Source organism: Drosophila subpulchrella, chromosome 2L (genome assembly GCF_014743375.2).
Source record: "Drosophila subpulchrella strain 33 F10 #4 breed RU33 chromosome 2L, RU_Dsub_v1.1 Primary Assembly, whole genome shotgun sequence".
In the NCBI taxonomy this organism is placed as follows: Eukaryota; Metazoa; Arthropoda; class Insecta; order Diptera; family Drosophilidae; genus Drosophila; species Drosophila subpulchrella.
The window spans coordinates 11,706,933-11,723,098 of NC_050610.1; the positions used below are offsets into that span (position 1 = coordinate 11,706,933).

General features: G+C 38.5%; 6 protein-coding genes across 7 annotated transcripts; 4 read left to right on the forward strand and 2 right to left on the reverse strand.

Annotated features, from left to right (window-relative positions):
• Positions 1-106: 106 nt before the first annotated feature.
• Positions 107-1,330, forward strand: LOC119548306 (phenoloxidase-activating factor 2). The gene is made up of 2 exons (XM_037855479.1): positions 107-292; positions 355-1,330. Exons 1-2 carry the CDS (start codon positions 107-109, stop codon positions 1,198-1,200), a joined length of 1,032 nt encoding a protein of 343 aa, XP_037711407.1. The 3' UTR covers positions 1,201-1,330.
• A 92-nt stretch (positions 1,331-1,422) lies between these two features.
• Positions 1,423-3,523, forward strand: LOC119548304. The gene is made up of 3 exons (XM_037855474.1): positions 1,423-2,192; positions 2,353-3,189; positions 3,314-3,523. Exons 1-3 carry the CDS (start codon positions 1,437-1,439, stop codon positions 3,485-3,487), a joined length of 1,767 nt encoding a protein of 588 aa, XP_037711402.1. The 5' UTR covers positions 1,423-1,436; the 3' UTR covers positions 3,488-3,523.
• LOC119548305 (glycoprotein-N-acetylgalactosamine 3-beta-galactosyltransferase 1) lies at positions 3,498-6,281 on the reverse strand. 2 transcript variants are annotated; one of them, XM_037855478.1, is made up of 5 exons: positions 5,613-6,281; positions 4,757-5,254; positions 4,535-4,631; positions 4,077-4,331; positions 3,498-4,018 (listed from the first exon to the last, which is right to left on the reverse strand). In XM_037855478.1, exons 2-5 carry the CDS (start codon positions 5,233-5,235, stop codon positions 3,737-3,739), a joined length of 1,113 nt encoding a protein of 370 aa, XP_037711406.1. In that variant the 5' UTR covers positions 5,236-5,254; positions 5,613-6,281; the 3' UTR covers positions 3,498-3,736. The 2 variants fall into 2 exon arrangements, with proteins under 2 accessions (XP_037711406.1, XP_037711405.1); XM_037855477.1 differs by having other exon boundaries at positions 3,499-4,018; positions 5,763-6,280.
• A 593-nt stretch (positions 6,282-6,874) lies between these two features.
• Positions 6,875-8,292, reverse strand: LOC119547403. The gene is made up of 2 exons (XM_037854252.1): positions 8,070-8,292; positions 6,875-7,923 (listed from the first exon to the last, which is right to left on the reverse strand). The coding sequence occupies exons 1-2, from the start codon at positions 8,079-8,081 to the stop codon at positions 6,937-6,939; spliced, it is 999 nt and encodes a 332-aa protein (XP_037710180.1). The 5' UTR covers positions 8,082-8,292; the 3' UTR covers positions 6,875-6,936.
• A 683-nt stretch (positions 8,293-8,975) lies between these two features.
• On the forward strand, positions 8,976-12,209 carry LOC119546963 (glycoprotein-N-acetylgalactosamine 3-beta-galactosyltransferase 1). Its single transcript, XM_037853609.1, has 4 exons — positions 8,976-9,457; positions 9,518-9,611; positions 11,542-11,838; positions 11,895-12,209. The coding sequence occupies exons 1-4, from the start codon at positions 9,012-9,014 to the stop codon at positions 12,126-12,128; spliced, it is 1,071 nt and encodes a 356-aa protein (XP_037709537.1). The 5' UTR covers positions 8,976-9,011; the 3' UTR covers positions 12,129-12,209.
• Positions 12,210-12,853: 644 nt separating this feature from the next.
• Positions 12,854-14,446, forward strand: LOC119547584 (microfibril-associated glycoprotein 4-like). The gene is made up of 3 exons (XM_037854489.1): positions 12,854-12,992; positions 13,048-13,650; positions 14,242-14,446. Exons 1-3 carry the CDS (start codon positions 12,862-12,864, stop codon positions 14,360-14,362), a joined length of 855 nt encoding a protein of 284 aa, XP_037710417.1. The 5' UTR covers positions 12,854-12,861; the 3' UTR covers positions 14,363-14,446.
• Positions 14,447-16,166: the final 1,720 nt, after the last annotated feature.

The window sequence follows — 16,166 nt, forward strand, 5'->3', positions numbered from 1 at the left end:
TACTGATAATGGCAGAGAAAATTCTTTGTTCTCAGAATATTGGTTCGAGAGCTCTCATTTATTTTGCGCACACATGATGAATATATTTTCAGTAGTTAGACCAACAATGTGGCAGAGGGTTATAATTTTCAGTTGTCTTTTATGGGTGCTGACTGAGGCGGGAGCGCCTTGTGGCTTCCAATTGGAGTGTGTTCCCCAAGGTCTTTGTGGGCTAGGTTTATGGATCCCAAATGCTCAAACTACTCAAACGCATTGCCAGAGATGGGAAATCTGCTGTCACATTTCTCAAGTGGTAAATAGGTATATTAAAGGGAGAATATTCCATTGATAATAATATCTTATAATCTTTTTAAGTTACCTGTGGGCGCCCCAGTAAACTGTGGTCACAGTAACCCCAATGGTCTGGACAATACAACGCCGGCTCATGTTGATCAGGCAAAACCCAATGAATTTCCATGGATTGTGGCGCTTATGAAACAAAAGGGGCAGTTTTTTGGAGCCGGAACTCTGGTAACCGAAAATGTTGTGATAACAGCTGCTCATTTGGTGCACGATTTGTCGGTGAAAGATTTTGTGATCGCCGGTGGGGCATGGGACTTGAACGAACTGTTTAGAGACACGGTTGTAACACGATCTCCGGCAAGGATTATATCGCATCCAGAATTTAGTAATATTAGCGGTGCAAACAACATAGCTTTGATCGTACTCGATGTTTCGTTTGAGATGAAACCCTACATCGGAACCATATGCTGGCCCAATTCGGAATTCTCTTTGCATCAAGAAGGCTGCGTGGTGGCCGGTTGGGGTATACCAAATCCCGAGGTTCCAAATTACTCGTTTAGGCAAAAGAAAATTTGGTTGCCCATCGTAGGCAAGGATCTATGCGAGGCCCAATTGCGGAGGACGGTACTGGGATGGGACTACAAACTGGACCCCACCTTGCTATGTGCGGGTGGAGAGAGGGGTCGGGATGCCTGTCAGGGCGACGGTGGAGCCCCGCTAATGTGCCCCATTCCCGGACATCCCACATTCTTCGAGTTCGTCGGCATTGTCAACAGTGGCATATCGTGCGGACGGGAAAATGTTCCCGGTTTATATACGAACATTATGCAATTGAAACCCTGGATCGAGAAACATCTAAATGAGGAAATCAACAAACCGTATAAGACATTTCCCATTTATAATATAGATTACGATTAAATTCAAACGCCTAGCTAAATATATATATTACCTTATTATTGAAAAGATATGATCTTAAGTCTTTCACTTGAAAGAGCGGCTTGTATTTGTAAATAAAACTCGGAGAATATAATATGCGATTAAAAAAAAATTGATTTACTCACTTTAATAGCCCTAAATTTTAAACCTAGTACTAATTAACCTGAGGAGTGTTTTCTAACAATGTCATAAAAACAAATTTTTATAAACGGAAAGAAATGAACTTAGTGTGGTTTTTTCGATTACTGATCCTATCAACCTTGTTCTGGCTGTTTGTACTCGAGCTGTTGATATTCTACAATAGCACTACTTTCGTTGATCTGATTGAGTTTATACAAAAGCCTTACAAGGAGAATGTAGAGAACTATGATGTTGGCCTACGAAGTCAGCACTGGGATGATGATCGCATACCGAGGATTCTACGGCAGCAGGTTCGCGTTCATTGCCTAGTTTATATGGATCGTTCGGACTACAAGTTTGGTGCTCAGAAGGCGGTGCATGTGAAAAATAGTTGGGGTCGTCGGTGCGATCGGCTGACCTTTATCAATCAAAAGGAGATCACTCTGCTGGAGGCATATCGCCAGATTTATGTGGAGTTCCACAAAGAACTCGACTGGCTGCTGGTTGTTTACTTGGACTCGTACGTCATTATGGAGAATCTACGCTACTTGCTGGCCCACTATTCTCCTTCCGAGGAGGTATACTTCAGTGCCCATCATGCCGTCTATATCTATGCTCATGTTGGTCAGGTCTCCAGCACTGACTATATCTTCAGTAGGGAGGCATTGGAGCGATTAGCGACAAGGAACTGCCTGCAAAACGAGATTTTTTTCAGGGAGTGCCTGAAACGAATGAAAAAGGCTCCCAGCGAGGGTCTTCAATCATTCAACGTTCCGGATGAGGTGATTCCCTATAGCCTACGCAATAACTTTTGGCTATGGCCCTGCGCTTTTCGAGCCGTCTACGATAATCAGGTAAGTTTTCTAATAAAATACTTATAAATAAGTCTTGAATATTAATACGATTTCTAAAAATTTAAATATTTCCCTCTTGTACTTTTAATTTAAAGTAATAGTTTAACATAAATTCTTAATTTTTAATAAGTTATATTAATTGTAATTCTATTTTTTATAGAGTTGGGAGAGCTGTTTTAGCGGAGCAATACTGCACCCATATTGCCGTGCCACGCAAATGTATATTCTAGAATTTGTGTACTATCACCTGCGACCCTATGGCCATGTGAATCCCCTGCCAGAACTGAGGTCTCCAAGTTTTCCAATGAGCATAAAATATAGACCGTTGAATGATTGGCTGGCAAGGTATATGTATCGATCGGTTAGAATAATATGCTTGGTTATATCCTGGCCCAAGAAGTACATGAGTGCCGTGAAGGCAATTAATGAGACCTGGGGTCGCCATTGCAACCGAGTGGTGTATTATGGCGGTTCTTCCCAAACCACCTTGTCTGGAGTGAAGATTGTGGGCCTGAACGTCAGCGATACTCGCAGTAATCTGTGGGGCAAGTCGAAGGCAGCATTTCACCATGCTTATAAGAATTACGCCCACGAGGCGGATTGGTTCTATAAGGCTGATGATGATACCTATGCCGTAATGGAGAATATGCGTAAACTGCTCCAACCCTACTCACCTGCCCATCCGATTTATTTTGGCTCTCCGTTTAAACTGGCAAACACAGTCTATATGTCCGGAGGTGCTGGTTATGTGCTCAGCAAAAAGGCTGTGAAGCTATTGGTTCTTGGGGCAGCCAAGAAGTGCCTGCCAGGAGATCAAGGTACTGAAGACTATACAATGGGCAAATGTCTGCGCATATTGAATGTGGATGCCGGCGATTCCAGAGACCTTTTGGGTCGTCAGCGGTTCTTTTCACTTTCCCTGGAACATTTTCTTATACCGAATCATGATGATGAAAACTTTTGGCTAAAGGAATATCTCTACCAAATAACTGGAACGGTGGGGAAACATATTTTTATTAAAGCTCTTCATAAAGACATTATAATTTTAATCTTTAATTTTTTAAAACGATTTATACTAAAAAATTCCAACTTACAAAATTGTATCTTGACTTTACTTGCAGGGTATGGAATGTTGTTCCACCTACTCAATTTCAATACACAATGTTTCACCCTACGAAATGCATTTTCTGGAAACCATTTTGTATAAAAGCCGACCATATGGACTTCTTGCTGGGCATCCTCCGTCAAGACGCCTTAGAAAAAAACCACTTTGGAAACAGCAATATAGATTATGATGCAATTTTAATTTAATTTTAACATTTCTTTATAATATCGAGTCTTATACATGTATTTAAAAATGGCTTTGTGCTGACAATACATACTATCTTAACCTATATCAATCCATTTAAGAATAAATATGGAAAGATTTGGCATACAATCTAATTTGAAGGAGCAGTTTTAGATTTATCAATTACGATATCTTGGTCTTACTCTTTGGCATTTTCATTTGCAGTCAATATTAAGCTATTTTGGTGCTAGAAAGATTACGATTTGGGCTTTGGCTTAGTTTCGGCTTTTGGCTTTGTGTCGTTTTTTTCGGATACCATTTTGTTAAGAGCATTTTTGTGAACTTCCATTTGTTTGGTCTGAAAAGTGCCCAAAGATTGCTTAGTAACCAAAATGGACTTTTTAGATGGCAAAAGATCTTGAACATTGTTTATGCCAAATATTCTTAACTTGTAGATAACGTAGTCCAGCATGTAAAACTCCAGGGCGTTGTTGAAGTGAAATGAGATGGCCGTGCTGGAGCAACAATCGTCGGTGTTCTACGAGAATTAATAAAGAATTGTAGTTTATAATAGGAAACTTGGTAGCTTTATTTACATCTGGGGTCGTGTTGTGGAGCAGCGCCTGCGAATACCAGTGTAGCGGTGAGATGGGGATAAATCTGCTCAATCCGTCTTTATCCTTGGAATCTCCAGTCTCTACGCCCACTGCTGTTAAACATCGTCCTAGTTCCACATCCTCGTAGCCGTAGTTCCGGTCTGTGCAGATACTGCTGTTGCTGAAGCCCTGCTTTATCAGTCGATGTAGGGCCATTTTGCTCAGGACATAATCAGATCCTCCAGAAGTGTAACCCTGGATTTAAAAGGAGGGTTAATTTAATAATTAAAAAAGTCTCTATTATAGCTTAAGAATTTGAATTTTAGTGCCTTCATATAATTATAAGCTTAGCATACTTTTCGGCTACAATCAATTTAGGCCTTTTATGTAGACTTATTTTTTTCAGTAATGTAAATTTAAAATAATAAAAATTTGTATTTACAAATCTTAGATATTACCTCTTTAACATGCGTTTGAAACTTATCTCCAAAAAGCACTGGGGTCTTCGGACTGTAGGCGTATAGAAAGGCACGCAGATTTTCCATTATAACATAGCTGAAATGATGGAAAAGAAAAATAATATTGTTTATAATTTTTTCTTTAAATTACGTTAGGATTTTTAAAGATTTTCAGGGAACCTAATAAATTTTGTATAGGTTAAATAATATTTAAAAACTCACGTATCATCATCTGCCTTCAGGAACCAGTCATACTTATGGAAATAATGTTTATAGACATATTCCAACGATGCCCGCGTCTTAGGCCATGAGTTCGAATAGCCCTCCCTCACATTGAGGACAATGGAACCCAGTTGCTTATCCGCCTTGGTGCTCATGAAGATCAGTTTGTTGCAGCGCGTTCCCCAGGTACGTTGAATGTGGATGGCGCGGCTCTGGTGGGTTTTAGGACTGGTCATCACCATGCACAGAACTCGTGTTTGGTTAAAGAGACGGGCGGGCAGGATATCCGGATGCGGATGAGTTGTGGTGATGGCGGGACTAGGGATGCTCCTGTGACTGCTTGGAAAGGGACTGCTTTCCTCCTTGAGCGGGGACCAGCGATCCCGTTTCATCAATGCCGACAGAAGAACACCCCATGCCATCCCGATCAGAACCATCAAGATCAGCTCCATCCGCTTACGATGCGGTCGTACTCCCATTATTTTGATCACCGTTTCGCTTTACAGGGAGAAATACAACCAAAATAGTCATAAGTATGATGTTTTTGTTCTCAAAGATTCACATATCAGTTGGTTAAGCTGAGGTCTGAGTGCTTTATTTTTGGTTATTCCCAATATGTTTCAATCTTCTCTGGAATGAGATCTTCTGGGAACCACGCTAAAGAAACCCAACTAGACCTCATTAATTCAAAAAGGTCGTTAAAATCAACAATCTAATCTATATTTTTGGTTATGTCGGCATAGAGATATTTGATAACATTCAAAATATTCAAAAAATATTTAATACAGATGTACTAGACACAAAACAATGCATTTTTTACTTGGTTTTTGTCATGATTTTATGACTCATTAATTACTTTGCTTTATTTTTCACATATTTTATGTTCACTCAATTCAATAATCAATAAGTGATGTTTAACGTTTCGGATTTCAATATATGGAACTGATTTTGTTTTGATGTTTTCTTTAGCTTTTATTTCTCGTTTTTATGAACCGCGTTTGTTTACTTTTTTATGCAAATCTTATGTCGTCAGGCGGCAAAACTGTTGTTGTCGCTGTATAGGCTGAAGTCGCGGTTGTTGTTGTCGAAACACCGAATTAACACATTCTTGAGCCAGTGACGCAGAGTAGAAAGCCTGTAAAGATGCGGTCGACCTTCGGGAAAACACTCAGGTGGCTCGGTTGTGGCACAATTGACTTAAGTTGAATTCGATCCACAATTGCTAAGCTGCAAATGGCAATTGCCTGGCCCACTTGACGTTTTTTTCAAGGCGTTCCAAACTCATTCGAATCGTTTCGAATCGCTAACTCCAATTATGTGAATGTTTAGAGTTGCTTCCTCGATTGCTTTTCACTTCTTTGAACCCCACGATGGTACTGCCGACAGAATTTCAATCACAAGCCCTCGACGGAAAGGCAGTAAAAATAAACGGTGCTCGAACGCGACTTGAAGCCCCAAACAAAAAATAAACAAAGAGCCAATGCAAGACAAAAAAAGAGCAGCTCGAAAATAAACAACAAACGACGTCTTCGCGCTTTGCCGGCGGTTGACAGACTCGGCTTAAATGGGCGCGTCGAAAAAGTTGGTGAAGAAATACCTTAACGCTTGTTTGGCCACAATGTTGCCAGATATTGCGAGGTAATTCCTAACTTTTTAAAGATGGATTCAAACTACGATCTATAAAACAAAACTAATTGATTGGAAACAGAAATTATTTAAATTCCAAACAACAAAAAAAAATATTATATTATATTACATTTTATGAATATTTTCAATTGCCTAAGATTTCTGTTTTGAATCCATTTCTAGACAATTTTTAAGAGGCAATGATACCCATACGCTTCAAAGAAAAGCAATCTTCAGCATGCTTTGACCTTTCATATGAATCTTTAACGACTTACTAAAAGCCATTAAGGCTTTTGCGTTGCCTCCTTAAAAGGCCTTAACATATGGCAATCACACCTTAATTACTTAACTTATTCCGCAATGCAAGACAGGCTTTACTTTACCCATGTTGAAATCTTGGAAATGCCAGCGAAAAGCTTTTTCAAAGCCTGAAGATAGGCAACACTTTGGTGGGTTATTTAAACAAAGTTTTGTGTTTATTAATGAGAAAAAACTAGTAATAAATGAAGCACAATGATGGAATATACAAGGAGTGCATAGCCGAGGAGCAGAACTCAGACATAGGGACCACCAGAGGCGTCGAGTCCTCGGGGGGCATTGACATAGCTGTCGTCTGCGAAGTTGTTGGTCACTCCAGAACCGGAAACGGTGTTACCAGATCCCGAAACCGAAACCAAACCCGATCCCGAACCGGATCCCGAAACGGAACCGGAAGCGGAAGCGGAACTGGTTCCCGATCTTATCTCACTTTCCAGAGATGCTGCTCCCGAGGATCCATTGACATCCACTGACTTGGTTCGCTCATCGCGAGATACAAATGGAGTGGGCTGAGCTACCTTGGACACCGCTGGAACAACCACCGACCTGATGGCATAGGGAACTCGGTTAACCACCGCATTGAAGCCACGGACATCATCCGCCGTGTAGGTCACCGTGCGCTTGTAGCCATCGGGATCGACGAGGCTGTAGAAACCACGGACTACATAACCATCCCGGGTTTCGCTATGCTCCTTAATGTCCCCAGTGGTCTCGTCATTCACGGCATAGTTGAAGCTATAGCTGGCGGGTGGAAAGACCTCGGGTTCCTTACGTTGGCTTGGAACAGATGAAACCACCACTGCATCCTGACTTTGCCGCTGAACGGCCGAAACTGAAACTACCTTCTGATTTTGGGGCTGCACAGGTGATACCACCTCCGAGTTCTGCTCCTGACGAAGGATGGGCAGCGGTGAGGGCAGCAGAACAGATTCGGCATTGGCAGCACTGGCCGCATTCTGGAGGAGATTCGAGGCCTGAACACTGGCCATCCGACTGCCGGCGGAAAATTGGTTCCTGGTGGGTGCCAAGTAGTCATAGCCATCGGGTGTGGCCTCCGAATTGAGGGCATTGTTGCTGGGCGTGTGGTAGTCGCTCAGAAAATCCTCACCAGAACTACCGGACGCTCTGGTGTTTAAGGAGTTGACCGCCTTGTTCGACTTCTCGTTGTAGTTGTACTCCGCTTGGCCGGCGGCGAAAAGGGCCAAAAATAGCAGGGTGAACAACTAAGAAGTATATTAAATTTAATGATTACTTGAAGATTACTTGTTTTTACAGGAGTATCCTATATGAAAATGATTTTTCTGGGAATATGTCCTTGTAATCCTTGCATACTGCGTGTTTGTACTATATAGGACCCTTTATAACTTACCTTAGCTGCCATCTCAAAACGTATGGATCTTCGATGCGTGCGTATGCCTCTAAAAAGTGTCAGCTAACTGATATCATAATTGAAGCAACTCGGACTTTTTATACTTCATCCCAATTTAGGTTTATTACCCAATTCGAGACGTTATACAATGTCATGCGGCACAATTGATCGATTTACCATTGTCCAATTGAGTGTACAATATGTTGGTAACACTTTCATTTTCAATTTGTGACCATTTTTATGCTGCGTAAGTGCAGACGCTATTGAAAGATGATACAGCTACAAATGTATTTGTGATCACCAAAAAAATAAGAATTGGAGCATAAGTTTACAAAAAACATAGATGACAATTAAGTCGTTGAAATTCTTTGAAGGCCAATAGAGGAAAATCCACCCCTTGGTTTATTAATTAAGACAGTTCCATTTAAAGACTTTAGGTAAAATGGAATAGTACATATATATTATTAATTTTTTTTCTTGTTTGAATTTTGAAAGAAATTGATTTCTCCAAAGCCATTTGACCTTTGTTTAAGTTTCAAGACGAAACTTTTGAGTTACGGACTGGATTTAATTTAAAAAGTCATGGCAACCCACATAACATGTATTTTCTTATTCTTAAATTATTAAAATAAATTCATTAAGTTGTTAGAAGTTTAGCAAGTGTCATAAAGACCTAACCGTTTAGCATAAATTTAAATTTATTATTTTTCTTGAACTATTAGTATTCTAGTTTCTTAACTATCTTACCTAAGAACACCATTTGACTGGGCATCCCTAATCTCCCAGTGAATCGCACACTTTTTGATGAGTCTTGATAAGAAAACAAAGCAAACCGGTTGCTGACCAAGTGATATTGGCTGATTGCCGTGTCTGGTCAAAACAAACGGCTGGCTGTCGGCAATCGGGAATCGAACGTCGCGGAGAACACAACGCTGGCGCAGAATGACGGCCAAGATTAAGATGCGATCTCAGTTGCATCTGCTGACGGGTTTCATGGCGGGATTTGTCCTGGCCTTCGTGCTGCTCCTCTATGTCTACGATGTGAGCCGGGTGACGCCATGTTGGAGCAGTTCCTCGACCATGTCCACGATGGCTACGGTGGGAGTGGAAGATGTCCCGAGCTCCCCAAGGATACTTTGCATGGTGCTCACCTGTCCGGAAAACTTGGACAGCTTGGCCAAAACGGTCTACGATACCTGGGGAAAGCGCTGCAGCCAGCTGATCTTCGCCAGCAGTGAGGATTACGAACCACTAGGAGTGGTCAGGGTGGTTGAGCCAGGTGGAGGTGGCTATGAGGATCTGTGGAACAAAACCCGCGAGGGATTCCGCCATGTTTGGGAACACTACGGTGGGGATTACGATTGGTTTCTCAAGGCGGACGATGATACGTGGGTATATCTTTATCTTGTTTTACAGTATCTTCTATCTTGTATCTTGTATCTACACAGATATATGGTCATGGAGAATCTACAGCACCTGCTTAGCGCCTTCGATCCGGATACACCCGTCTATTTGGGCTACAAGATGTCACGATATAATGTGGTGAGTGATAAACGTTGAACATGTCTACCATTAACTTCCGGCTTTGTGTTTATGTTGTGGTAAATTATAAGCCTTATCGATTATGTCTTTTATGCACTGGCAAAAATGGGAAATGTAATTTTCAGAAATGAAAAATTAACTTTGTTTGGGAACCTGTTTTGGGAACTAATAATTTGAAATATTTTTTTTCAATATCTATGTTTTCTCTCTGTGCATTTGATTTATTTGGTAAGTGATCTAGTTGATCGCTGGCATTAACTCCTAATTAACTGCTCATCTTGCATGTTGTTGTCACCCGCTTGTTAAGCTAATTTGAATTTCTAATTTTTGTCTCGGAATTAACAGTTTAGTTTCGCATTTGGGGGCTATTTAAGTTATTTCTTCCGAACTTAGCAACATAAATCATTGAACAAGTATTTTAGTGGATGTGAAATCTATATTTACTTATATTTATATAATGGTTTGTTGCAATTATGAAAATTTTTAAAACATAATGGCTTATTTTAATTGACAATCCATTATTAATTTAAACAATGAAAGGTAATTAAAGCTCTTAGACCTTTCTCGATTTGTTTTTTACGATATTTTATTTGGTGAAGAAATGTGCTAATCAAAAAGTGCTCTTTGTTAGAATAACCGGTCCCCTTTTGTGAGTGTAACTTTAATAACAACTAATATCGATTTATTGTGCAGTGTCTGCGAGTAAATAAACACCAAATCTATTATTGGTGGGATGATATCATGCAGATCTTGACTGGCCAGAAGCTTCTTGTCTTGGCGTTTTCCGTGTGCATAGATCATTTCGCAGACCCCTCGACAATAACAATCAGAAATTAAATTCGCATTAACAATCGTAGCTGCAGTCTGCAAAGACTAATGGCAGTGCTTCACCTGAGGTCATCACGATTACCTGTCACGCATCTTTCACAGCCGCGCCTTTTCGGCAGTAGCCGCAGATTTATTTCGCCTTTTGACATTTCCAAGAGTTGAGCAAGCTCTTTGTGGCACCAAGTACATTTCGTCTGCATACGTTTGTCTACACATAAATAAACAAAAGAGTTATGGAGGGCCCGGCTCGGACCCACATCTGGTCAACCGGCCAAAACTAACTAAAAAACTAAATTTAAAATATCTTCTTTGTTTGAACTGCTGCTTCTCTCACACTTTGAATTGAGTTTATCGCGGGTTGATTATTCCTAATGCTTCATAAATGTTATAATGATTTGTGATTGATGGTTGTGATTATTTTACCTGACTATGTTTAATATGATCTCTCTTTTTTCCTTTTTGGCTGGGAATTTTATATCTTCGGTATTCAGACAATTAACAGATTTTTATGCATCCATGAATTATGCATTCATTTTATGTGGTGTTATATGCACTCAGGAAAAATAAAGATACTTTTATAGCATGCTAGTAAATATAAGATTATTTATTTCTTTATGCATATAATTGTTTCTAACTGATTGTTTAATTTTATCTACCTTTCCTTTAATGTTTCTACAATTTGGTAAAAATAAGTGTTTATTTGACACACTTAAGCAATATAAGCTGACATAATCCCAAGTCAAATGTGACAATTTACTGAATTCAATATATCACTTGCATTAATTTGTGAGCTTTGCTTGTTCACAAGTGCGTATGATGCGTATTTTGACACATCATTCCCGGCTGAGTGACCTCCAAAAGGGGATTAAATATATCTTCATGTCGATGGTGGCTATGTTAAAAACCTCATACCGTTACTAAAGGTCGGTATAGCTTGGACTTTTCGGGTCTTTGATGTGAATATTCATACTTTTGCATTAACATTTACTTATGATGCAGGAACTGGTTTTGGAAGTTAGCACAGGGCGTGTGCTATATTAATCTTAGACTTTATGGAATATAAATTGTGATAATCCCGAATATAAATGTTTGCATTTTTCAGAGTTATATGTCTGGAGGTGCTTCGTATATTCTGAGTCGTCAAGCACTCCACCGATTTATGACGAAAGCCTACGAATCGGAGGTGATTTGTCCACAGCCAAAAAAGATGGGCATTGAGGACTTTTACATGGGCATATGTCTGCAGAATGTGGGTGTCCATTTTGTTGACTCAGCACAGGCTTTGGATGGGGATACGAAACCAAAGTTTATGCCATTGGACCTGGAGAACTATTTAATGGATGCCAATTCAACTATTCCGGAATGGCTGCGCCTGATGAGCTTCTCTCAAGTGGAAACTGTAAGTCCTACAACTAAACTGTAAAATCTACAAAATATTCCAATATTTCTTTTTAGGGCCTGAGATGTTGCTCCAATTATTCTGTGGCTTTCCATTATGCCAGTCGCGAACGCATGTTTCTCTACGAGTTTCTAATCTATCATCTCAAAGTGTTTGGTGCTAACCAGATATCAGAAAGAAGTCATAGCAGTCGATTAAGCTTATCTGATTTGATGAGTCGATTTCCCCTGGAAGATAATTCCAATATAAAAGACTTGCTGCAAATGTCTGAGAAACCTGATAATTTTTAGCTACTTAATGGTATTTTTATTTAAGCTGTTTAGATTGTATACATGTGATATGAACTTATAAATGTAAATATGGAATTTAATGAACTGTTAGGCACATTACCGTTCTTTAATTTAAACTTATTGAATTATAATTCCCAAGGTGGCATTAAATTAAAACGATGAAGGGGGAGGTTAAAGGGGATAACTCCTTTCATTGTATGGATTGGAATGATATCCGCACCGTCCCATTAAATATTAAATTATATAAACATCACTCAAACCCTAAAATTACCTAAAATAATTAAATAATTAATAAATGTTTTATTACCAATCTGCAGTCGCTATGAAACATTCATAAGTGTCAAAAGGCCCACCCTGCAGGCGTTATGACAAACCCCCTTAATTATCTCTTACTTGCGATGTCCTATACTATATTGTGATAAGATATAGGATCGTAAATATTTCTTATTATTATTTGCGAAAATAAATACGGAACTGGTCAGTCCAAAGGCGTACATCTTTTTCTTTATTTTTTTTTTCTTAAACGTAAACTAGTTGGAACTTACAATTATCGTTTGAACTCAAACAAAGACATAAAAAAAAATATCTTATCACTAAAACTATAAATTAAACGATTTATCCTTTTAGTATTTGAATGATAAGTATTACAGAGATAGCAATAAACCAATCATATAAACTATATATAGCCAGATTTTGTAAAGTTTTGGTTAGTCTTTATTGAACTCCGTGAACGATGCCTCTGGGAATACTATTTTCGCTGTTAATTTTAATAGCGTCGGGCAGCCAAGTTGCAAGTCAAGTGTGTTCTCTATACACGATATGTAACGACATAAAATCGATTGATTCACAAGTGTATTCTATTCGGTATGTATTTAACTGAAGGTTTTTTATTGTATGTATAATCTTTTGAAATCGCCAGTCTGGAGCAAGATCGACAAGCAAATCTTTTGGAAGACTTGAACAACAAAATTGAACCTTTTCTAAACAGAGTTGATCATTGGCCCTCCAATTGCTATGAAGCTTTGAGGGGCTCACAAAACGGTTCAATTCGTACGATACTTGTGCCGGAGTACAGTGATAACCCCTTTGAAGTGGCCTGCGATCAGTTCAGAATGGGAGGAGGTTGGACCATTATTTTGCGCCGAACGGATGGAAGTGAGAACTTTTTCCGCGAATGGAATGATTACAAGCATGGATTTGGCAGTCTGAGCAATGAGTACTTCCTGGGCTTGGACATACTGCACGCCATGACCAATTATCAGCAGCAGGAACTCCTAGTTATTATGGAAACTCCGGAGGGACAGCAGGCCTATGAGATGTATGACAACTTTAGAATTGGATCAGAGAGCAGTGATTATACCTTGGAAACCTTGGGCACTCCTTCTGGAGACGCCGGCGATTCGCTTGCCATCCACTTGGGCATGAAGTTTTCCACTAAAGATCGCAAAAACGACATAGATCCCATCAGGAATTGTGCGCAATTATTTACAGGCGCTTGGTGGTACAGAGCATGCATGCACAGGTGAGAAATCTAATTGGCAAATACCCATGGTTTTTCTAAACAGCAATCATTATACCCGTTATTCGTAGAGTAAAAGGTATACTAGATTCGTCGGAAAGTATGTAACAGGCACAAGGAAGCGTTTCCGACTCCATAAAGTATATACATATATTCTTGTTCAGGATCACTAGCCGAGTCGATCTAGACATGTCTGTCCGTCTGTCCGTATGATCGCTGATATCTCGGAAACTATAAGAGCTACAATACTGGGATTAGGCATGCAGATTCCTGAGATTCCTGACAAAAAATGTTAACTGAAATGTATTGGTCCCGTCAATACCTATTGATTTATCTAAAAAAAAATTTTCCACGCCCACTCGAACGCCCATAACGCTTAAATCTGTCTACAGCCGGTAGGTGGCGCATTTCAATCCTGCTTTGCTGCTTGCATATCTCCATTTCCCTTTGGTCCTTTTAGCCGAGTAACGGGTATCTGATAGTCGAGGTACTCGACTATAGCGTTCTTCCTTGTTTATACTGCCTTTTATACTAACGAGTCAAATTTCCAAACTTTTTTATTTTGTATGATAATACCGATTCTTGTTGTTTTAGCAATCTAGCCGGAAAATATGGCGATAATACGGTTGGAAAAGGAGTGAACTGGAAACTATTTTCTGGATATGAAAGCTCTCTGAGGCGTGCAACAATGATGATCCGTCCAAAAACTAATTAAATTAAATGTTAACTTAACTTGTATCAATTAAATCGAATGTTGTGAACTAGTATATAAATATAACAGTTCGTTGAAAAGCAGACAACCCTAAACGAGATCGTGTTTCATTATTATTAACAAGTATGACTGTATAACAATTATAACAAGTATCTCTCATGATAAAATAAAGGCTTGTAAATATCACTCAATATAATTCTCGGAAAATAATAAGAAAACAAATAAAATGTCCAGAGATACAAATTCTTTGTAATGCTGTCATGATCAGGTATTCCAAATATTTTAAAAATATTAATTTTGTATATGGCTTTAGCTTAACTAAAAAAAATTATTGATAATCAACGATTTAATTAAAACTTCACTATCTGTAAAGATGAGAGAAAGTTAGCTTAGGCAAGCCGAAGTTTATAGAGCCTTGCAGTTGTGATATAATAATAATAAGTTTAAGTTTATTTTAATCATTGTTGCCAGACTTTGACTTGACTTCCGATCGACCTCTTACATTAGTTACCGATTTTTACCAAATTCAATTCGAAATACAGTAATTCCCGTATATAACCTTCAGATTTTGTGTTATTCTTATTATTATATACAAAAACCACTTTGAATTCGAAAATATATTTCACATTGCAGCCGAACCAAATATTATAAAAATCTAACTCATCCTCTTCTGAGTTCAGTAAGAATTTAATCTGCAATCCAAATTATCAATTCCGTTAAATATTGTTTTATCATCAAAAAATGGTAGAAAGTTACTTTTACTAACACTTTATGTAAGTTCTGTAGCATACTTATGGGCTGGTTTAATAAATAACAACTGCGATGATAGAAATGGCCGCACACAAAAAAGGCGTCTTAAAATACAATTTAATCTCCAGTGTAAAATCAAATTTGTTTACTTTAATTAAAATAAAATAAGTTTACAAGTCACATATAAACTGGAAGTATATAATCGAAATATTTTTCTTTTAAAGTTTTGTTTTAAATATTTACAAATTTATTGTTTTATAATACTTACTTTTTAACATAAATTGTATCAACATAAACTAGTTGTTATTAATAAATAGTTATTATTTTAAAATTAATGATGTTCGACTCACCCACTGAACACATTAACTAATACATCCGTTAAGATCAAATGCCCATCAAAGGTAATTTTCTACAATTCAAGTAATGTGTGCATACACTATCTTCGGTAACAGATCATTCTAGGGATTTTTAATATATTTTAATACAATTTTTATACAATTTCATTATATGTATTTTACGGAACCATAAAATGTGTTCTGTTGGGATGGGACTGTTATTGATTATATTTCTTTATTTATTTATTTATGTATTTAAATTAATTATTTTAAGTAGATGCACCAACTTAAGGGTATTTAAAGCTCATCAAAACTAAGTTCAAAGTGAGCTGCGTTTACGGTGCTGTGGTTGTTAAATTCTGCAAATGGTATTAAACGGATGACACATGGCCTGTAATACATTTTTGAAATTTATCGCACTGACCTTGCAAATTCTATGGGTATTTAATTAACACCTGGTAGCTAGACACATATTCGGAACGGCAGTGATGGAGGGATGCGGGCTGCAATATGAAGTTTAAAACTTGGTTGGTATTACCTGGTTATCCTTCATTTGGGGCATTCTTGCATGAAGGGCTGACCGACTGAACTGCACCGGGCTAGGCTGATATTTTCATTACCAAAGTCAATGCCTCAGTCTCACCTTAATGCCGCCTCACCTGCTTCAGTTTACCCAACATATGTACTACATATACTTCAAAGATACAAACATACTCAGCTGT

Excerpts from the sequence above, each read along its gene's own strand:
- LOC119548306 (XM_037855479.1), top strand. The coding sequence starts at position 107 with ATGTGGCAGAGGGTTATAATTTTCAGTTGTCTTTTATGGGTGCTGACT. Across the intron at positions 293-354 it reads GCTGTCACATTTCTCAAGTG|TTACCTGTGGGCGCCCCAGT; the intron begins GTAAATAGGTAT and ends AATCTTTTTAAG.
- LOC119548304 (XM_037855474.1), top strand. The coding sequence starts at position 1,437 with ATGAACTTAGTGTGGTTTTTTCGATTACTGATCCTATCAACCTTGTTC. Across the intron at positions 2,193-2,352 it reads GAGCCGTCTACGATAATCAG|AGTTGGGAGAGCTGTTTTAG; the intron begins GTAAGTTTTCTA and ends TATTTTTTATAG. Across the intron at positions 3,190-3,313 it reads TCTACCAAATAACTGGAACG|GGTATGGAATGTTGTTCCAC; the intron begins GTGGGGAAACAT and ends CTTTACTTGCAG.
- LOC119548305 (XM_037855478.1), bottom strand. The coding sequence starts at position 5,235 with ATGGGAGTACGACCGCATCGTAAGCGGATGGAGCTGATCTTGATGGTT. Across the intron at positions 4,332-4,534 it reads TTCAAACGCATGTTAAAGAG|GGTTACACTTCTGGAGGATC; the intron begins GTAATATCTAAG and ends TTTTAAATCCAG. Across the intron at positions 4,019-4,076 it reads TCCACAACACGACCCCAGAT|AACACCGACGATTGTTGCTC; the intron begins GTAAATAAAGCT and ends TAATTCTCGTAG.
- LOC119546963 (XM_037853609.1), top strand. The coding sequence starts at position 9,012 with ATGACGGCCAAGATTAAGATGCGATCTCAGTTGCATCTGCTGACGGGT. Across the intron at positions 9,458-9,517 it reads CTCAAGGCGGACGATGATAC|ATATATGGTCATGGAGAATC; the intron begins GTGGGTATATCT and ends GTATCTACACAG. Across the intron at positions 9,612-11,541 it reads AGATGTCACGATATAATGTG|AGTTATATGTCTGGAGGTGC; the intron begins GTGAGTGATAAA and ends TGCATTTTTCAG.
- LOC119547584 (XM_037854489.1), top strand. The coding sequence starts at position 12,862 with ATGCCTCTGGGAATACTATTTTCGCTGTTAATTTTAATAGCGTCGGGC. Across the intron at positions 12,993-13,047 it reads TCACAAGTGTATTCTATTCG|TCTGGAGCAAGATCGACAAG; the intron begins GTATGTATTTAA and ends TGAAATCGCCAG. Across the intron at positions 13,651-14,241 it reads TACAGAGCATGCATGCACAG|CAATCTAGCCGGAAAATATG; the intron begins GTGAGAAATCTA and ends TTGTTGTTTTAG.